The sequence below is a fragment of the Diadema setosum genome, chromosome 15, assembly GCF_964275005.1.
Source record: "Diadema setosum chromosome 15, eeDiaSeto1, whole genome shotgun sequence".
Lineage (NCBI taxonomy): Eukaryota > Metazoa > Echinodermata > Echinoidea > Diadematoida > Diadematidae > Diadema > Diadema setosum.
In genome coordinates, this window is record NC_092699.1 from 29939523 (window position 1) to 29962079 (window position 22557).

Consider the following 22557-nt stretch of genomic DNA (forward strand, 5'->3'; position numbering starts at 1 on the left):
GCATGTTTGTGACCGAGCCTTTACACTGAACAAGGATAATGACATAGGAGGCTCACATATTTCAGAAATGAAGCAGTGTAATTCAATAACAATATCACTTGCTTAACAAGTCCACCTGTGTAGAATATATGCATGCCTTCTTTTGTTCTGCTTCATTGAGCCTCAACTCATGCATTCTTGTGGTGACTCTGCCATGTCATCATCCATGTTCATTGCAATTTGTTATAAATTTCGAAAATATTCTTATTATTCATCCCAGTTATCATGAATTCTGAAACTCTCTCCTCAGTATAAATTAAAGCTGTTGTAAAAACCTGAAAATCATCCGGAGGTCTCCTTTAATATTGATGAAATTCTGAAGGAAGTGAGACAAGGGAATGCGCGTTTGCGTCGATGTTTCCTATTATTTTAGCCATGAACAGAAGCGCAAAAGTACATAATCACATGAATGAAAGCCAGATTTAGATGAGTGCACCCTTGATTTGGATCCAACCAATCAGGGCACCAGAATTTCTGGGCGAAAGTTGATACATGCTAAGCCAGGCCCTAACTTTTTGTTATAAATCCTCTGAACAAGCAGTGCTTTATCAGGGGACGAGCAGGTTAGTAGAATTACATCACTCCTTCAACTTTCGACTTTACAGCTTTTTCCATACTGACATTGCTACTTCAGTGCTTCACCATGGAGAAATCAGGAACACAGGTAATTCTGGTAATTATGGACTGATTTAAACCATAGCAATAAACCTAAATAGTTATTTCTATTTTCGTTTTTTAAACATTGCAACTAAACTTATGTAAGTTATAAACTTAGATGGAAGATAACATGTCTTTTTTTTGTCCAGGTATCACACAGACAGACATCTCTATATACACTTAGTACAGTGTGGCCCTATTGTGAGCTTTCAAAGAATTTGCCACAATTCCCCGTAATTAAAACAAACCTCTCTTGCAAGCACTGTTAACGACTTGTCAAGGGAATATACCAATGAAGTGACAGATATAATCATAACAATCAACATGCTACGATTGAAGATCGTCATTGATATTCTGTCGTGGGATATTCCCACGACAACTTAAAGTAGCAAAAGTAATTCCAGTTTTTAAGAAGGGGGACAAACACCAGCTACAAAATTATAGGCCAATATCATTGTTGTCAGTTTTTACTAAATTGTTTGAAAAATTAGTTTATGCTCGATTGATATCATTTATCGACAGCAATAATATTTTGTATCATCAGCAGTTTGGGTTTAGACATGGTTATTCTACATATATGGCGCTACTTAAATTGATGGAAAGAATATCAAATGCATTTGAAAATCATGAATTTTTGGTCGGAATATTCTTAGATTTAACAAAAGCATTTGATTGTATAGATCATAGAATACTTATTATGAAATTAGAATATTATGGAATAAGAGGAAATGTTTTGAACTGGTTTAAAAGTTATTTATCAAATCGTATACAATATACAGTTGGGAATAATACAAAATCAGAATTGTGTTATGTGAATACAGGCGTTCCACAAGGTTCTGTACTGGGTCCTCTTCTGTTTTTGCTTTTTGTTAATGACTTGCAGTTTGTAAGCCCTAATTTATATTTCATATTATTTGCAGATGATACAGACCTATTTTTTTCAGGCCGGGATGTGCATGAAGTTAATAATATGATAAATTCAGAAATGCAGAAAGTGTATTCTTGGTTTACTGCAAATCGTTTGGTTATAAATATTGATAAAACATGTTACATGGTATTTAAAACAAGAAATAAGGTAATAGATGAAGATGTTTTACAAATATATATAGGTAATGTCAAAATCAAGCAGGTCAACAGAGTAAAATTTCTTGGTGTTACAATTGATGATGGATTAACATGGAAAGGTCATTTTGATGATATTTGTATCAAAATAAGTAGAATTGTCGGTGTCATGAATTATCTGAAACATATATTTCCTTTAAAAATTCAATTAACCATGTATCATACAATGATTTCCCCACATTTAACGTATTGTGCAATAATATGGGGTCATAGTTCTTTATATTTATTGAATCGTGTTTTGATGTTACAAAAGCGTGCAACAAGAATACTCTGTAATGTAGATCCGTTTGCACACACTGCAGTACTGTTTAAGAAATTGAAAATTTTGAAAATTGATCAAATTGTGCAATTACAAGTGGCTAAATTTATGTTTTTATACTTTAAAGGTGTCTTACCTGTCACGTTCCATAATTCGTTTACCCCAAATAGTGCAATCCATGCCTACAACACTAGATGTGCCAACGAGATATGTTTACCTTTTTACAGATATAAGTTCTCTAAGACTACAATTAGATACACTGGAGCAAAATGCTGGAATGAATTGCCAACTTTTATTAAAGAGAGTCCAACACTGTCATTTTTTAAACGTAAATATAAAATGTTATTAATACAAAGTGCAATTGAGTAATTATTGTAATAATTTTGCCACTTTTCTTTTTCTGTGATGTTTCTTTGTTGTTTTTGTTCCTTGATGTATATTTGATGGAAATTGCGTACTATTTATTGTTTGTAAGGGAATCGGCCTCGATAGGCTTCATACGGCCTTTACTGATCCCTCACGTGCTATGTTGATTGTATATTTTTCTCTTCTGTTTGATTGTGAACGTGATGTTTTCTTTTTAGCATGTGAAATAAATTTGAATTTGAATTTGAATTTGAATTTGAATTCATCTCGGATCTTCATGCGCTTATCGCGCCCCTAGTTTACTCCTGTTCATTCAAAAAAGATTTAATGTTCACACCCAAACACCTCCAAACTGGCGCCGTCTTTTCTTGCCCACCTCAGTACGACAGCTCTTCGGCTCTTCCAGGGTACACCGAGATGGGGCAGATACTTCACCTAGAGGCTCGCGTTTCACCTTGTGGAGGATCCCCTGTACCGCTGTAATCATCACAGCACTTCTTGTAGCCGGCGCCATCACAATCACTGCAGTGGCTTACAATGGGAATGCTCAATATCCGAAGCCAACCGGTTCTGGGCGCCTGGATGGGAAAATCCTGGATCAGGATGTAGTGAGTATTTTTTTTTTTACCTGCATTTATTATATCATTAATTTACTAAATGGTAAATGTTGATAAATGCACATCAAATATCTTTTGCTTCATGTATTAATTTCACGTATTCGTTTAAGCTAAGATCACTGGTGTGTGTGTGTGTGTGTGTGTGTGTGTGTTTTAATACCGTTTAACGTTTTTTTTTTTTTCTCTGTCTATGTTCTACACGATGACGAGTGCTTTGGCAGGCTAAAGTTTCTGTAGATGTCATCATCAAACACTGACAAATTCAGAATTTGTCCAAAGGTCAGTTATATCACCTAGGGGCAAATTATGAGTGATGGTTTTTTGTGATAGCATCTATACAGCACGACTTTGTGTCATATAAATTAGAACGATCTCTAATTCCAAAGAGACAAGAAACCCTATTAATATAGAAGGGTTTAGCTACACTTCAACGAGATTCACGATGGAGCAAAAGGATGATCTCTCACTAATAGATTCTCCTAAATAAACTGTCGGAAAGTGCACGTTAGAAATATTAATTAGTGTTGTAACTACAATTCTGGGTAAACCCTCTAACAGAAAGTAATAGTGTGTGTTGGAAATGGCATTGGACGCCATTATCAAATTGGAAACCAATTGGTTTTCAATAAGAAATCTCCGCGTTGAAATCACCGTTTCAATTCACGAACAAAACTTCACAAATATTCAGTGCTGATCTTTTTTTATAGTGTGGCGACCTTCAATTGACAATATCAAAACAACGTCTCTTCTTTCCCTTCATTCATTGAACAAGCATAAGGATTGCTTTTTGTCCCTAGAGTATTCTTACTGTAGTAAACCGATTTCAAATTCCATCTCTGCTTCTGATACGGTCCGGCCGCACTGCATGACTATCAGGGTCCACCATTGTTGTGATTTTTTTTTACACCACGTCCCCACTTTCGATGCAAAAATCTCGGGAAGTCACAGATTTCCTTATGTCTTCTTTTTTTGAATAGTCCAAAGTGTGTGTTTATGTGAATGTGTGCATGCATTTGTGCGTGTGTGTGTGGGGGGGGGGGGGGAGGTGGGGGAGCTGGAGCCCCCTCCCCAGCCACTGTATCGTTCAGTAATATAGGTTTTCCCGGCCAATTTCGCACTTTCGTCAGTCCATTTCATAAAAGGTTCATTCAATTTAGCGAAAATCCTCGTCACTGCACATTCTGTCATTTAGAATTGCAAGTTGGTCGTTCAATTCAGCATTTCGATCAATGAAATTTGCACATGTGCCTTTCGAATTCGTAAAACGGGCATTCAAATTGGCACGTGCTCTTCAGTCATTCAAATTTGCCAGCACTGCCCGAAAAGGGTATTTCAGTCATTCAATTTCGCGTATGGGCAGTCAAATTCCAAACATGTTCATTCAAATTAACGTCATGTTATTTCTGTTATGAAAAAGGTGAGAACATTTAAATTCGTATTTCTATATGACTTTTTGTTTCATCCACGCATTGTTAAGCAGTAAAAGTATCGTATTTTTGACCCTATATAACTCGAGTTTGTTGTTCTGTAACGCCCCTTTTCTTTCATACATGTCTTTTTAGGCCTACAAAGTCTTGTACCAATACTACAGATTAACTTCCATCTTTTAACAGTCGTGACAGCACAAGTTAGATACAGACATATTTCTCAAGAAGACAGAAAAAGAATTATAGGAACATTCATTACCTTGACTTCCTAGAACTGGCCGACACACTTGGAATAAAGCGCTCAAAGGCCAGATACGTTCGGACTGGAAGACCCATTTTGCACATTGAAGAAAAAAAAAACTGTTGCCAAATCTCTAAAATAAATACGAAAATATGAAATATAATGCCGCTTGCAAAACGATAACAATGTTGAATAAAAAGATGAAGAAAGAACCAAAGCATAAACATGCGTGCTAAATTGACTGCAAAAGATGTTAAATTGGATGCCCAAAAATGCATTTGAATGAACGAGTGCAGCATGTCCGTGATCACGTGACTATATCGTTCTAAATTGAATGAACGAATAACGAAATGGTACTTGTTTTACGAATTTCAATTGAAAAAAATTAAATTGAATGCAGCAAGTAGGAATTGGACTGACAAAAGTGCGAAATTGGCCGGGAAAACCTAGACCCCGTTTACAGTGCGGGGCCGGGCTCGGCCGCGGCTCGGCCGCGGCCGAGCCCGGCCTCAATTGCGCGGCCGAGCCTCGCAATTTTGTCCGTTTACACTGCTGGGCTCGGCCGCGCTTTCGATTCAAACCTTTCATTATTTGGTCGTAGTGGCGCTCTGCTTGTAAACTAACGCAATTTGGTATTGTCTGGTTTTCAGACCCTTTGCCAACTGAATTCCGTGGCGACGAAGTCGCCGTTCGGGCAAAGGCCTTTGCCGAAGGAAAAAATCCTTTGCAGGACAAAACCATCTTAAACTATACTAGTTTTCGACATTGAGGGGGTTAATATCCTGAACAGCGAAAGATACAGGCAGAGGGTTTGGAAGCCAGACTAAAACTGGCCGCGCAATTGGCCGCGCATTTGGCCCAGTTTGCGTTTACACCAAGAAAAGGCCAGGCTCGGCCGCGGCTCGGCCGCGGCCGAGACCACCTCCAGAGCGAGGCCAAATGCGAGGCCAATTTTGGCCTCGCATTTGGCCTTTTGCGCGTTTACACTGAAGCGGGGCTGGACTCGGCCGCGGCCGAGCCGCGGCCGAGCCTCGCACTGTAAACGGGGTCTTATAGTATCCGTGTACGCTTTATATGGAACAGACATGGCCGCATGTATTTTAGGCGCGTTTCACAATAAAATGTATATAAATTTTAAGTATATGCTGTCTGTCTAATATTATTACCAAACTCAAGTCGACACACTAGAGTACAAATGTATCACCAAATAACAACGGAATTCAAAGCTTTGTTATGGTCGCATAATTTACAGGGTACACAATTGGAGCCTCGGGGAGGGAACGGGTTGTCTGACTCCGAAACCATGAACTCCAACAGCGCCCCCAATGTCGTCCTCATCAACGCTCGTGATAATTTCACCAGAGGCTCACCGGCATCGATCGCAACTGACTTCGATCGGGTTAGTTTAATATTAATGTTTTTCTTCTTTCTCCTTTTCACTTTCATCTAGAAGTATAGTAACGAAAAGACCAAGAACACAGACATAATGCGTGATATATCAATAACAGGTCGATAGACCACTGTTTTGTCGATAATTATTGTTAAAACACTCTTGATTTGCAGTCGCAACTTGAGGAAAACAAATTGCGCACTGTACTGATCACACCATCATGTATAAGCGGGATAAGATTTACAAAACCGTCATTAACAAATTGATGTGTAGCTTAAATGCATCTGTAAAAAAGAAAGGAAATTTCCTTTCATTACATTTTTTTGAAATAAATACAATCATACACAGGCGCCTATTTGTCCGATGGGTGTAATAAAGGAATGAAAAATGCAAAATTCTTATTTTACATATATCGCGCTATAAGCCAGTTAACAGTTCAAATCTGAGCTTCTGCAGATAAAGGTCATTGCAGACCTTCTATTGAAATGGAGTTGCAACTGAGGTATTCAAAACCTATAGATAGGGCTTCAAATCATGAATATGTTTTCTTCAGTCATGTCAGGAGTCTAGACAATCAAGACTACTGAACAAGGCGTAGGACGCCGGAAATTTGAGTCGAATAACCTCGTGCTTTGTTGGCCAAAAATGCATTACCAGTTTGTTACTTCATTATACCTTATGCGTAAGTTGTAGCAATACACGGACAATAAAAATTGGAGAATCATTCACTAAACTTTATTATTAAAAAAAATGCACGATGCTGCCATCTATCAGCACAAACTTGATTTTGATGACGGCCTCTGAAAAAAATAGACGTGGTAAACTGAATGAATGGTGGAAAGGCAGACAATTAAGTTAAAGACATTAGCACTTAGTTAATGAATGTAAGCTTCATAATTGCGATATTTTACATCAATAAAACTTTTGCCCTACAGATTGATAGAGATACTATCTGACAATAGTTTCGTGTTGTCCATTTGATTAATCAAGAAGAAGGCGCCAGATGGACACGTGATATTTTTTCCATCACGCCTGTCAAATTAAAAGATAAATAAGAGATAAAAATGATCGAGCAAAGTTCAAAGCTTAGACATATTGTCTATACAGGAATAACAGAATGATTTTTTTTTTTCAAATAGAAGGTATCATGCAAAGCAAAGAGATTAACAGAGTGCAAGGTTGGGAGTGGTGAAATTTCACTCCATGCTACCGCAGAGTTTTCTTTGTAAATTCTTTCCGCAGAATGTGGTGTTCTTTAATGTCCACGATGAGAAGGTGTGCATGGCTTTTGCTCTTAAGGACAAAATGGTAGAGATGACGAAGAACTTGATCCGCAGTGGAGAGAACAATCAGGTATGCCCATTCTGAAAGTCTGCGTTTTTGTATGTACGCGCTAGTATGGATCAAAACCTCAAGGGAGAAAATCTTGTAGTACAGGTTTGTAAGGGGGGGGGGGGGGGTGTTCGGGGCTAAGAACGACCCCATCAAAATTGATATACGTTTTAAGGGGGATGAAACCCCAAATCAAGTGAACAGCATTAAGAACACTTTGTTTAGGCTTACAGTTTATCCTCAAATTTTACTAATCTGTTCTAATACTGCTGCATTCACTAAATCCACATAATATATTTTGGTTTCATTTTCCTTTAACGACTTCCCCCTCGCCGTGACCATGACAACAGGGACTTTTTTTTTTTTTAATGAACATTTCCAAATTTCCCACCCAAAATGTGTACCAGTTAAGTTCCGAAAATGCAAAAGCTCCCCTGCTCGGTAATTTAGCGTAGAAAATCCTGCAACCATTAGAGAATTTAGATTGTTGCGTGATTTTTTTTCTTTTTAACAGAAGTAAATGAACAACTTATGGCCTAAATTTTTATTGGGAATTTTCCAAGTACTCCAGCCAAAGACTGCACCAGATGCTCCTTGTGTGGGGGAGGGGATATGTCTTCCGATCCTCCACCCCCCCCCCCCCTCCGTCGATACGAACCCTAGTCTGGCTTCCAGATTATCTGCTCGTGCTTTTTCGCTATTCAAGATGTTGACGTTCTCAACGTCGAAATCAAAGGCGGCGACAAGGCGGCGATTTCGTAGCCGCGGAGTCCAGTTTTGGCAAAGGGTCTGGAAACCAGACTATACGAACCCTCGATTGCGTGTTTCTTATGTTTCTTGTCTTGTCTTGTAAAACTATAGTATTAGAGAAATGATATCGATTGGACAAAATTGTGTTATTGTGATTGTTAACATTGAGTAATACTTAAAGTATGAGTGTATCTTAGGGTACTTTCGAGCGCTCAAAAGCGAACCAAGGCGAAGGGAACCAATGCGAACCATACCGTATAGTGTGTTTTATTTGGAGCGTTCGAGGGGTCAATTATAAAGTCATTTGCATCTGTACAGCCTCTGTTTCCCCAGGCATCTGCATGTGTGGTAATTCACTATTCATGTAATGTTTGTAATGTTGTTTTAACAGATGGAACTTGATTTTGATTGAATTAAAATAACGAATAGTTTGAATCTCTTTTGAACCACTCGCTCGTACTTCCAGGTCATCGATTTGGTCTTAGATGTGATGGGAAATTACCGTGTCGCTGGAACCATCCCAGATGGCTACGTGCAGAGCGCACTCGGACCTATCATCTGCGGGATGTGCAGCGGTCGATCCTCTCAGTGGCTGGAGGGGGAGATCGGTGGAGCGATGACCGGAAGGCAGAAGAGGGGGACCACCTGCACGAGATCGTGCATAACTGTATGTCGGCCATCGTGCACAGTTACATGTCGGTCATCAGATCCTACCATCTCCTTGTAAAATTCAATTCAATTCAATTCAATTCATTTATTTTTCATTCTTCTTTTTTTCCAACAAAACATAACACATAATAAATTTGGAATTACATCATAAACATAAACATTCGACTTTGCAAAAGATAAATGATACAGATAAACGAAAGAACACATACTGGAAAAAAGTACAAAGTTATGCTTCAGTTGAGAAAAAAAAAAGAACTGAGAGGTCCACTAAAAAGCAAGCTTGTATGTTGTGAACCACTCAAAAAATGAACAAACTTATGAATTACTTATTTACAAATACTTATCACACTACGACAGAACAGAACAAGACAGGAGAAATACAAATGACATGACACGACTTGACAAAAAAGACGGAAAGAATGGAGAGAGAGAAAGGAAAAGAAAAAAGAGAGAATGCCTACACGCTGAACTAGGGAAATGGAACAGGGGGTGATTGAAAATGTGCTTCAGAGGGTTGGTACTGGACGCAGCTGTGCAAGGATTTGATGGCTATTACATAATAAAACACGTAATCAATTACGCAATAATGAAGCCAGTGATCGAAAGATTGGTGGATGGATGAAGAACCCTGAGGTTGATGAGATCTAACTAATAAAGAATATATCAGAGAGGATTTAAGAGAAATGATTTCAACTTGCGCTTAAAAGAATGCAAAGAAGGGGATTTTTTTATTTCACAGCTTAATGAATTCCAAAATCTAGGACCGGTGTATATAAATGTACTCTGGGCTAATAAAGTTCTCAGGAGGGGCAAATGAAACTCATTAGATTGCCTAGTGGGATAATTATGAAAAAACTGGTTCCGTGGAGTTATAAAGTTAGATGGAGGCTCGGAAACTTTAAGATACTTAGACAAGATTTTTAGACTAAACGTCAATAATATCATGCATGACCCTTTCTTCCACAAGGACCAATAGACTATTGTTCGCAATGTTTTGGGTCGTTTTTAACCAGTTAGATGTCATAGAGTACCACGTAACCATCGCTATTACTGTTGTGTACTACTACTTCTACTTTCTTATAAACAGAATTTGTTGTCATTCAACTAGGAACCTGGGCTTGTTATCAATACTCAATAGATAATCAATATATAACCAAAGTAATACATCAGGTGCATGCGTATATATTACTACCTTTATATTGCGAATTCTTTCTCAATGAATTGGGTTTATAGGATTGGTAGGTAAATTTGATTTATCAAGGCAGCAATCATCTTCGGCTTTTTAAGTGCTATAGTCGATTTTGCTGGACATCTAAAAGAATTAATGGTGTAAAGAACCTTGAGGTGGGGTCTTTCCGATATGTGGAAAACCCTGATATACAAAGTACATGAATTTCCTATTGTAGTTTGTATTTGAGCGAGCAAAATATAATAAATTCCTCTTTTCCATGCGTGAACTGAAATTAGACATGACGATTATGGATCATAAGATCATGGAGTAAGAGCCTATCAGAAAGCAGTTGAAATATCCGTCTGAACTGAAAAACGCAAGCTCCTTCGAGTGCAATTTCTCTTATGTAATCCTTATACTCGTGTCACAAGGCATGTCATGATATTTAGATAGTATATGCTGATGTGTATCGGCTTATGAGCATAAGATACTCGTTCATTGTTACAGTAGACATTTGGCAGAGCTTAGTCATTATATGTTTCCTTCTTAAGTTATATATTCCACATCTCAAATATAACTATAATAATAGAATCGATAGAAAATACAAGACATAGCGTCGTTATCAAGAGATAAGACAATTTTACAGCACGAAATGTGAAGGACCTGCTAAAAGGCAAAGATTTTATTGTATAGGTCCCTAAATGAGAATGTTAAGGTTCTATCAAAATAACAACATGATAAAGGACGTTGAATGGAAGGAGCGGGACGTAGAGGAAAAGAAAGCAAGAAGATAGAAAGAATTAAAGAAAAACAAATAACGAACAAGGAGAATACTCCGTGATACCGACAAAGCCAAATGTAATACGCATACAAAGATTCCTCGTCACCCGAGCAATATAATTACGTAACAGTATGCAAAATACACACATGATACATGATGACTCAAGAATAGACTTAGCATGAATGAATGTGTTAGACGCGAATATGATTGAGAAAAGGAATCTAAAATAAGATAGAATGTAAACCTGCACGAGGATTTTTTTTTAAATTTTAGATTCCGTTTAAAATAGTTCAGCAAAAAACGATTCCAGAATGTCAGACCTGTGTGTCAACTATTGTTTTGAGTGCAAATACAGCTCGTATTGGGGTAAAATGAAACTAGTTTTGCTGTCTTGTAGAATATGAATAACTTTATTTTTCTTTTTACAAACAAAGGAGGGAAAACATGAGGTAATTCATCTTTGGTTTACTGAAACATAAATATGCCAATCGCAATGAATTTACACTGACGTGACATTCAATTTATGTTCAAAGTGACTTTGAGAGATTGAGTGCAATCAAGGAAACACAAGTGACAAGGGATAATAATTGTTAATATTACCATCTTTACGATTGGACGAAAATTTAATTTTGTCACATAATCACATTAAATATGTTATATTAAGCAAATCAGATATGCTGATGTTAAACTTCAAAAGGCGACACTAACGGTGACTAAAAGCACATCTTGGTCGATAATCTAGCTAAAACAACCTCTCCTATGAATCATGATTCCCTGGTTATTTCAATTGTACGCTCATTTGATACAAAGGGTACGATCTACTCTTTTTAACTCATTTTTGCAAGCAGAAACTTTGAGTGCAGGTTCCTCGTTGGAAGCGACAGCTGTAACATTCAGCGTGTTCATGTGCTTTACAACTTTGTAAATCCTCCATAATTATATTGCATTCCTTTGGAGATAATACATAACTGCAGCTTGTGTGCAGAATCATTGAGTTTGATACCATACTAATTATCATGATCATCGTCAAGTATGTCAATTAGTTTGGGTTATAGTGTGCCATCGTTTATATCGTCAGTGATCGTGATCCATTTTATGAATAATTACAAGGGTTATTGTACCTGAGGTAGTAGGTATACTGTATGTGCTAATGTCTGATGTAACTCAAACATCGAGTAAAACAGTGTATGTACAATTGATAAACGGACGTTTTCCTTGAGATGATGATGTCTTGAATATCGAAAAAAAAAATGGAATCGATGTATCTGTAGTGCAGAAATTGTATTTTTATCTTATCCAGCACTTCTAAATCTTATGTTCATTTCGTACTCGTATATCACCATAATGACATGTGTGTTCTCACAGTAGGATGGCAAAAAAAAAAAAGTAATTACGAAAGTAAAGAAAAAATTAACCAAATTATGTAGATTGTTGAGTGATTTTCTTCTATAATGTGTCATCGTAAATATCGTGATCCACATTCTGAAAAAAAAAAATACATCAGTTGTTGAACGTGAGTTAGTAGACCTGTTACGTGCTTATGTGCGATGTATTAGTAACTGACTATTGGTGACGGAATGCTTTGCTGTTGTTTTTTAAATGGTTTGTCATGAATGAAATAGAAATAGCTACATCTAAAGCTCAATATTTCGTATTTCTGTATGTCTTGTCAAGCATTGGGCGTGTATTAATTCTTACTCCTATTCATCTACATTGTTTACATGAATGGGGAACATACAAACCATGCAAACTCGACCGTCCGAAGGGTTTGAAGCCTTTGAGCGAGGTTGTAAGTCCCAAGATGAGGCGGAGGGTCCTGTAACCTCCTCAAGTTTTCAACCCTAAGGTTAAATATTATGCACATTCCTGACAATATTCTGGAGAAACACGGAGTTATGTATGTATGTATGTATATATGTATATATATATATATATATATATATATATATATATACATATACATAAACGAATATATCTTCAAAAACAAAACTGACTCTCTCAATAAAAATATTTATCTGTACAAGGGTATATATATATATATATATATGTGTGTGTGTGTGTGTGTGTGTTTGTACATGCATACATTCATCAAATTAGTATTACCGCATGTGTATAGTATTATGCGCGATTTCTTGTGTCCATCTACATTAATCAAAAGAAAAGAAAAAAGAAAAGAAAATAAACACTTTTCCAGCACATATTTTTCAGAGAAGATTTTGATCAAAATCATAGTTTCATGTACCACATTAGACATTATTCAATTAGCTTTCGACCTCGTAAGTTAATACCAAGGGAAATACCATGCATGAGGGAGCACATTGATATTTTTCCTTCAAGACACAAAAGTTAAATGGCAAAAATTGACATTTTGTCGTTCATTTGCAAACGCCCTTTAAGATGGCAATGATAACAAAAAATCAATCTAACACAACAAGAGACATGAATGAAATAGCAAAAATAAGTTTTCGTCCCCTTGTGTCCCTTTATATCCTCACACACTAACAAAGTGGGAAACTAATGGGGAAAAATAAGAGTTACCTGCCGAATCTAACTCCAAAGGACACACTCAGGGAGTAAGCTGCAAAGGTGATAAAATGGACAGACTTTCTTTATTTCATTCTTTTGATTGAGGAATTGAACTATTCATGAGACAAATTCAGAACCAAATATCATTTTCAAGGTTCATGATATAAAATAACATAATGAAACTTCTACCACTTTTGTCAATATTGCCTCTTTCATGATATTTTAATTTGCATCTCACAGACGATTCTTAATTTTCTCTATCATTTGTCTTTTCGGACTACAAAGTCATAGAGATCATTGGATTTTTCTGAAATTAATCTATATCTCTTTTTGTTTTGAATTATCTTTTGTTGTCATTGTTACATGGAAGAGTACATACACATGATAGAAAACGTGTCCATTTTTGGAATTTCTACTTTTGTGCTTTGGAAGAGAAAAACGAATGTGTTCACTCATGTATAAAGTTTTCCTTTTTATTGACCTACCAGGTTGATAGTCAATTAAATTACCTTTATAATGGTTTATGAAACATTAATCGTTAGCCAAATTTTCTATGAGAAGTATGAACTTGAAAAAGTATTTACTTCTTTTTTGTTTTTGTTTTGTTTTTTTGCTGAGTGTATAAATATCCACCCAATCCACAGGGTACTGTATAATAGTAAAGCCGGCGTTGAAGAAGGAACCTCGTGCGATGTGATGACGGAAAATTCATTTGAGTGTGTGTGTGTGTGTGTGTCTGTGTTTTTATGTGTATGTATAAATGTATGTATTTCATTTTCAATTATCCTCCATCAGTATGGTTCTTTATAAACCTAATCACGCAATGGGTGTTCTTTAAAATCAGAGTAGGGAAAAATAAACAGCTTTGATACGGAGAACGTCATACGGACAATTATCATTGCGAAGGAAAATTATTGTGGTACGGTTTTTTAGTCTGTCATAGTTGAACATTGTAAAATCAACTCTGTAGAGAGTTCCGAAACTTGTATGTAGTATGGGACGTATACAAAATGTTTTATTTTAAAATTCTTATTGTAGTGTGTGTGATATTAGCTAAAAAATCTCTTCCGAGTGCTAAATTCAGTGCTCTTATTTGTATTAGAAAAGTAAGGCTTTTTGGTTTTGCTTTGTTTTGCCTTTGTCCTATTTTGAAAACAAAATATTTAGTTTTAGTAAGTGATGGTTTCTGGACGTATATTGTACTGAATATATAGAAAGCTATCGACTCAAATAAACCAAGCAAAAAAAAAAAAAAAGAAAAAAAGAAAAAAGCAAAACAAAAAACAAAACACTTAACAGAAATACACTTCATGCATTAATTAATTAATTAATTGACTTGAATTTATTTCCAGTTTTTGTTCATAAGATCAAAGAGATATCGTACTATTATTTTTGAATTAACACCAGTACAGTGTCAAAATAACACCAGGTACAGTGTCAAATTAACACCACGAAGTGTCAGGTGAACACTTTTCAACACCATCACAGTGCATTTTCAACACCTGTGGGTGTGGTCCTTTATTGAAATTTGATCGGTGTTAGATCTAACACCCGTGGTGTGAAATCTAACACCGATGTTTTTACAGTGATACAACGATTATTCCTGTACGGAAACATTTTGTCTTTTCATGACACAAAAAGATAATCGCAATGTATCCTTTAACAATAACTTCATATATGTACATGTACATGTATAACAAAAAGCAATACAAAATAGCCCTAAGAACAAAAGGGCGGGGGTTGCCAGATCAAAGGCACGCCTACATCTTACATTACTTTAACGTTTCCACGGAAATTTAACACATAAGAAATATGATACACCTTGTCGAAGTTCACTTTCAAATCCAACTTAACATAAAGAAATGCAGGCTGTTTTAAAATCTTAGTGATGCACTGCAAATTTGAAAAAAAAATATGAGGGTTGTAGTTGAAATGAAGATTTTTTTCGTTGTCTTTGTTTCCTGAATGTTGAAATGGTACCTTGGTTGATAGAGGACTAACTTGCATATCCAATAGAGATGATGCTACCGCATGCAATATATTAATTTCACAGACAGGATACAGCATGTTACCAACAGCAGCTGCTATGTTAATCACTTATTATTTCAACGAACAGTATATTTCTTCTTAAGTTTTAACAACAATTTCCTTGAATATCTCTGAGTAGCTATATGGTACTTTATATACTAGTATACAATTATATCAACTCCAGCTGACACCGTCATATCAGCTGAATGGGTGCAAAACTATCTCAAAATCTGCATACGACCCGGCATCCCCATACGCCTCCAAAATAGCCACACTGAACAGAGCATCCCCTCTTCTGCAAGTCATGCCCAGAGATAGCCTTAACCGCCATCCACTGCGCAGGACGGCCGGAGCAGAGGCCGCGGATGATTGGTCCATTTGAATTCTGGAAGTAGCCGTCTGGAATCTCTCCAACTACGTCATACATAGTCATTGCCGTATCTGACACAATGTTGATGACCTGTCATTTTTGTGAAACAATCATTCATACGACTTTATGAAAAAAAAAAATCGCAACAACAATTTCAAACAAACATTTTCTATTTATGTATTCCTTCGTACTACTTGATGTACAATGTATAGATGGGTTGTAGAGTGATTATGCAACTAATGGTGTGAACGGAGATGTTTCAATTTTGGTTGGTCGTTTTATATCTGAATCAAAGAAATTACATTTTGTTTTCTTAAATTACCATATGATTTGCAATACTTTTATTCCGTGTATTTCAGTACAAGAATGTTCATGTCACATGTAGCATGTAGCAAATCATGGACAACGGAGCCGGAGTTTAGGGTGGGGGTGGGGGAGGGGAGGTAGGTGGCGGAAGATATAACCCCTCCCGTACACTTAAACACTAAAAACGGGACTAAACACCTGACAACATTAGAAACCAACTCCAACCCCCTCATAATCTGTGGAGTTGGAATATTTACCGGTATATTAATAAAAGGAAACTCTGCCTTAAGCAGGCATCAGCCCCCCCCCCCACACACACACATGTGCACACGTTAAAAAACGTTCCTAAGACCCCATGTAATAAAAAAACAAAACAAAACAAAACAAAACAAAACACCAAACCAAACAGAGCGGCAGGGCCATTAAAAAATTCCAACACGCAGATAAAGATGAATGGAAAGAATGGTGGTAATTTGAAGCAAAACATGAAAATTATGTTGTCCTATCGTGTTCTTTCACATGTTACCCTGAACCCAGGATACAATAATTTTTGATGTTTTCGATAATAAGAAAAGAAATGGCAATATATACGAGTAAACGTCTGGAGTAACAACTAATTTTCACCCCTGTACCCTTTGTTGAATAAGACTAGTGAGTTCACCGCTTGACAAAGGGAATAAGTTAAACAATGACAAAAACTGAAAGCCTTGAAATGTCGCTACTTCCTTTCTCCAATAACATTTCTGTATGCAAATGACCCCCAGCGACACTACGACTTTGATGTGATTTTCTTCATCTGACAGGATTCTTTATTTACGATGTACCTTAGGACTTTGTGGGTATATACATGCGAAACCCAGGTGGTAACACGGGAGTGGCTGTAGGTATTCAACTTTTTGGAAACGTCAATCATCACTCATCTTCAATAGTGATTATTATGACTATTCTGTCTATTTTTCTTTTGACAAAGTTACATAGTATCTTCAGTATGAATTCAGTTATTTTGTCTGGTGACATCATTGGTATTATTGCAGTCATTATCATAAAACATTTAATTTTCTGGAAGTTTTTCATAATGTGTCAGCTTACGATACCACCACTCACCTGGTGCTGTTGGTCGTTGCGCACCAAGGCCTTGATCGTCTCTGCTGTCTGTTCTTGTAGGGCGAAAACCAAGCACGTCTGGTCCTCGTGGAAACTCATTACAACCACAGACTGAAACAGACATTGTGGAGTAATATTTATATTATATTGGATAGCTATGAATGGGATACCAGGGAATATTGCACGAGTTAGGGCCAATATTGCACGAATCGAAGATGAGTGCAATATTGGCCCTAACGAGTGCAATATTCCCTGGTATTCCATGAATCAAGGCCATCCAATATAATTATTATCATCTATACAATCAAGTAGAGCAAGCATAAACTGCACAAAATTACCCGGCTTCTACTCGTCTTTGAAGTTGACTCGGCAGTCACATCCCAACGCTGAAAAGGGGAAGCCCCTAACACTGCGTACCTGTAAATGAAACAAACAACTAGCAAGATGCTTGCGCGCTTGTGAATTGTAACAAAAACGACGCGCACTAGTAGCAAGCGTTTGCGCATCGAGACAGAATTGAATATGGTATGATCTTGAACGGCAAGTAACAACGGTAGCCTATGGGGAATTAATACGTTGGCCTATGCGTTTCGTTCAATATGCTCCGATATTGAACGGTAAAAACTGAGCGGACTACAATACGCGTTTTTAATGCGCCGCTAAAACGTCCTATATAGATGATAATTCAAAATATGCAATGTAATGAACCAAACAAACATCGTTGGGGCGAAATGCCTTCCTGAATGTTTATACAGGGTTGAAATCCTTTGAGGAACGCTATAACGAAAAAATAACACATAAATTATACGATTCTTTGCCTAATATCTAGAATCTTTATCAAGTATGCAAAGTCATATTAAGAAACTCATGGATCCATATCTCTACGAATATGCCATTAAAAACCAAGAGCCAAAAGAACGAAGTGATATTTGACGAGGAAGACAGAGAAATAATTGTTATTTGACAATTTTCACCTTTGAATATTGTCCTCTGTCTAGGCACTTAATACATGTTGTCTAAGTGTTTTTAACAATGCTGTCGAATTTGTTTGACAAACAGGATGCCTATGAAAAAAAAAGTTCAGCAAAATTCGCAAAGATCATTCCAATACATTATGTTTATCAATCATCAATAGTTGTCATCAACAGAAGGACTCACACGATCGAAGTCAATCGCGATGGTCGCTGCCGATCCCACGCTGAAGTTGCCCGGTGAGTTCAGAAGAACAGTATTGAGGGCGCTGTTGTAAGTCAGTGCCTCGGAAGCCGTTTCACCAGCCTCGTCTCGGAGTTCCAGGTCTTTGACCTTGGTAGAGATTGATGACAGAAACACAAGAGTTGTGATTTAAGAGAAAAAACAAAACGAAAAATAATAAAGTAAGCTATTGCTATAATTATGTGTTTTTTTATTTTTATTTAAAGTTGGATGAAATCTAATGGAATCCGTACCAATTTCAAACAAGTTTTAAAGGAAGCCAAAACCCAGAATAAAATGTGGATTAGGTGAAAAAAGCAAGTAAAGTAGAACATATCAGTGAAGGTTTTAGGAAACTTTGACAATAAATTCAAAAGTTATGCATTTTTCAAAGTTAGATGCTATCATCACTGGTTAAGGAGACCACTACAGTAACAGTTCATAACGCCACTATGGACAACAACACTTGGAACACAAAGACAATTCGACACATTATTTTCGCTTATTTTTTGTATAGGAAATAAAAGAGTACCTTGTACTTGACCTACCTCTTTCAGAAAGCAAGGGCAATGCTATTAAAGGAACTGTACAGTACTGGTTGAGGTAGGGATTCATGTTTTGAACATTCCTAAGTGAGATAATGAGAAACCTCTTATGAAATATGAAAGAGCATGTAATCTTAAGAAGGATTCAACGCTTATTTGATGAAAATTGGTGTTAAAATGGCTGAGATATTCAAAAAAGTAATAATAATAAAAGGCGACAGGCCATGCCTTTATTAGGATCTCCTTGTTTCACCTTGTTTTCGGATATCTCAGCCATTTCAAAACCGATTTCCATCAAATAAACTTTTGATACCCCTTGGAATTGCATGCTCTTTGACATCTCATAGAGCGGTTTCTGAATATCTCGCAAAACGTTAAAAGCTAAATCCTCACTTCAACCAGAACTGTACACACCCTTTAAAATCACATATTTGTCAGTATCAAGTCGAAGGAATCTGTAAACCTATGAAAGTTAATTAATCTGGTAATCTAATTTTCAGTGGGCTTCCAGACTTCTTCCACTTTCTTATTTTTTTTTTTTATCTACGATGATTCAATTTATCTTTCCATCGATGTTCTTTTCCAGAGGGGCCCACATACTACAAGCTCTGTCTTTTTAGTGAATCCCTCCATTTTTCGCACTTTAAGCAACGGTATACATGTACTTCACTTTGATCACTTCTGTTTCTTTTTTTACTATGCAATGTATGATTACTATAGGTCCTCAATTGTACAGTCTTTTCATTTCACTTTGTTCTATTTACCCTATTCTCTGTTATCAAAAGAAGTGAAACATATGTTTTGTCGAAAAATGAAATAAACTTTAAATTGAATTGAATGAAAAAAAAAAAACAACCTTTCATGACGAATGAAGTTTATCGGAATTCTCCTTGTGTGTTCTGTATATTTTCCTACACAATGACGTCATGAACTGTAGTATCCACCTTTAATACAGTGAGGATTACTACGAAACTTGAAACATTCATTCATTGTCCAATTCTCTAATTTTCCTCAAAATTTTACTAATATGCCTACTAATATTGCTGCTTTCACTAAATCCACATTTGTATTTACGTTCTGGTTCCCTTTAAATTGCATGCTTAAATGTTTGTAGCATAATGATACTTTAATTTCAATTTAAGTCCTACAGATATCAATATTTGTGGTAGTATCATTGATATTATCATCATTAGTATCTCTGACAATAATAACCGGTCAATATCACTTCCTTACCACGTCAGAGTCCATGATCCTGTTTGACGACCTTCCATCTTGTGACAAGTCAGAAGTGGGACACATGGTTGTCACCCGGTGGTCGCTGCGGATGATGAGCGCGACTGCGATGGCGCCGGCCACCAGCAGGGCTGCAATCACGATCGCAGTGCAGGATCGCACACGTGATACTTTGAGGGTTGCCTCATTGTCGAACTGCAGGTCGTAGGTATAGAGAGCGAAAATGGTTAGGATATCATATTCGACCTTTGAATTAGTGGTTGAGTTGTCTTCATTTTACTAGTCAAGTTTACTTCGTGTCAGCTGAAAGTACGAAGTGAAATAGCAAGAAGCATAATCATTGAAGAATGATCAGGGATAAAAGTAACATTTTCTATAGATGCAAACAGTACGGAAGAGAAAGTTGATAGACAAAAAGAAATACACAATAATCAATCCATTCGTAAGGGGACTCTTATATATCTATAATTTTTGCGAGGTTCCACTAGAGTTTAAAGTTCACTTTTTAAAATAAGCTTGCCAAGATGCTATGGTGACTGTGATTTCGATAAAGCTGAATCAACTCTATCTAGGGTTGATGTCCAGAATAGTTCTGTAAGATTCCTTTTTTCTTTTCTTTTAAAAGTGAAGAGATCTTAATGCTGAAGGATACAATTCTTCTCTTTTTCGTTATGAACTCTAGATGTGTGGATATTTTCTGACTGTAATCAACGACTGAGTAGCAACGTAGCAAATATCCGTAGCAAATATCCGTACCGAAGCGTTGTGCCCCTTACAATCGGAAGAAAATTGAATACTAGTATCTATTTTACCATTCTGTAATGGAGAGGGTATACTTGCTATTCGTATAACGATTAATCTCCCACTTTCTACATTAAACCACAATATAAATCGTTTGACGATAATCTAATCATCGAATATTCAAGCAATCTTTTCTGTTTGCCCACTTAAATTACACTGCTGTCTAGTGCTGAGTTAACTATTGAAAAAATTGATGTACTCACCAGTAGTGCTGACTTGTCCATAGTGGAAGGCAAAGATGGAGGAGGACTGTCAGTGGATGTCAAAGTTGAAAACGTTTCAATCGACGGACTTTTGAATTGGTGCGAACTTCTCTTCCAAGAGTTCGAAGCCTGATGTTTAGCCAGTGGTTAATCTACGCTATTTATCGTAGAAAATGGGGGCGTGGTTCCGTGCGTCGCAGCTAGCGTTACGCCCAGAGTAATTTTAATTGGTCGGCACGGAGTACATAGATAACGAAGTAGTATTTGTTTTGAAGGCCATGCCAAGATTGGCTACATTATCGCAGCTCCCCGCGCAATGATGTAACCGGGCATTATTTCGTGCACCAATAATCTCAAGTTACTTTTTTTTATACTTTAATTGGCAAAATGTATCTTTGAGGTCATTTTGGTTTGTGGTCCTTATCTGTAGTTGTTTTATTAGGTCTTTTGATATTGTTGTTATTACCATGAGTTGGCGCAACTCTTGTTGAGGAAGCTAACTGTGCGGGGACATGTCGGGAGATAAAGATAATAAAGGAAAATTATCCAGGTGTCCCCTTGCGCAATGGCAGCAAACGTTATGATTTTTTCGTTTTAAAGGGGTGTTTGAGACGATTTTCATAATTTCACATCATGTAGTACATAAATCGACAGCTTTAGGTATAGGTTTTTGGTATTTATTGTGGTCCTTGACCAGAGAAACCAACAAACTGAATATCTTAAACAAATTACAACTAGAGATTGTAATCTGTCATCACTGACAAATTAAGATGATCCGATTTTTTTTTTAAATCAATGATTCCAGTCCTGATAGTGCAAAGTCTCAGCTACATCATATTAAAATCTGAGAGAAATTCACCCTAGCATAAGTAAGATAGTGCTCGATAAAGAGAGTCATGTCAATTTTCACATCTAAAAAATTCCCTCCCATAGAGATAACACGTCATAGCGAAGATAGAAAAAGAAGTACATATGACCTTTGACCCCACTTTGCACAGACAAGATGGCATCTGAGCAAAAAGTGGTTATTTTATGAAATGATCCCTGTAACATGGTCTTTACGTGTGCAAAATATGGGAAAGATAGGACATGTGTTCACCAAGATACAGGATGAAACATTTATGACCTTTGACCCTAATTTACATGCCCAAGATGGCGTCTGATCAAGTAGTTGTTATTTTATGAAATAATGTTCGTGACATGAACTAAACATGTGCAAAATATGGTGGTGAAAGGGTATATTTTTCTTGAGTTATTGCACATAACGTTGCAAAAAGAAAGAAATATTTCAATACATCGAAGATAAACTTTAATTTCAAGTAAGTTTTTTGACGTAATCCCGACATCCTATGAAAAAACGAACGGCACATTCGCGATAGCCCAAAGTCTCAGCTACAACATATTGAAATCTGGGAAAAATTGACTG

General features: G+C 36.7%; 1 protein-coding gene and 1 pseudogene across 1 annotated transcript; one reads left to right on the plus strand and one right to left on the minus strand.

The window, feature by feature from the left end:
• Nucleotides 1-682: 682 nt before the first annotated feature.
• Nucleotides 683-8927, plus strand: LOC140238660 (uncharacterized; annotated as a pseudogene).
• Nucleotides 8928-15598: 6671 nt separating this feature from the next.
• LOC140238424 (uncharacterized) lies at nucleotides 15599-21152 on the minus strand. The gene is made up of 5 exons (XM_072318333.1): nucleotides 21132-21152; nucleotides 20128-20322; nucleotides 18314-18460; nucleotides 17156-17266; nucleotides 15599-15835 (listed from the first exon to the last, which is right to left on the minus strand). Exons 1-5 carry the CDS (start codon nucleotides 21150-21152, stop codon nucleotides 15599-15601), a joined length of 711 nt encoding a protein of 236 aa, XP_072174434.1.
• Between the last annotated feature and the right edge of the window lie 1405 nt (nucleotides 21153-22557).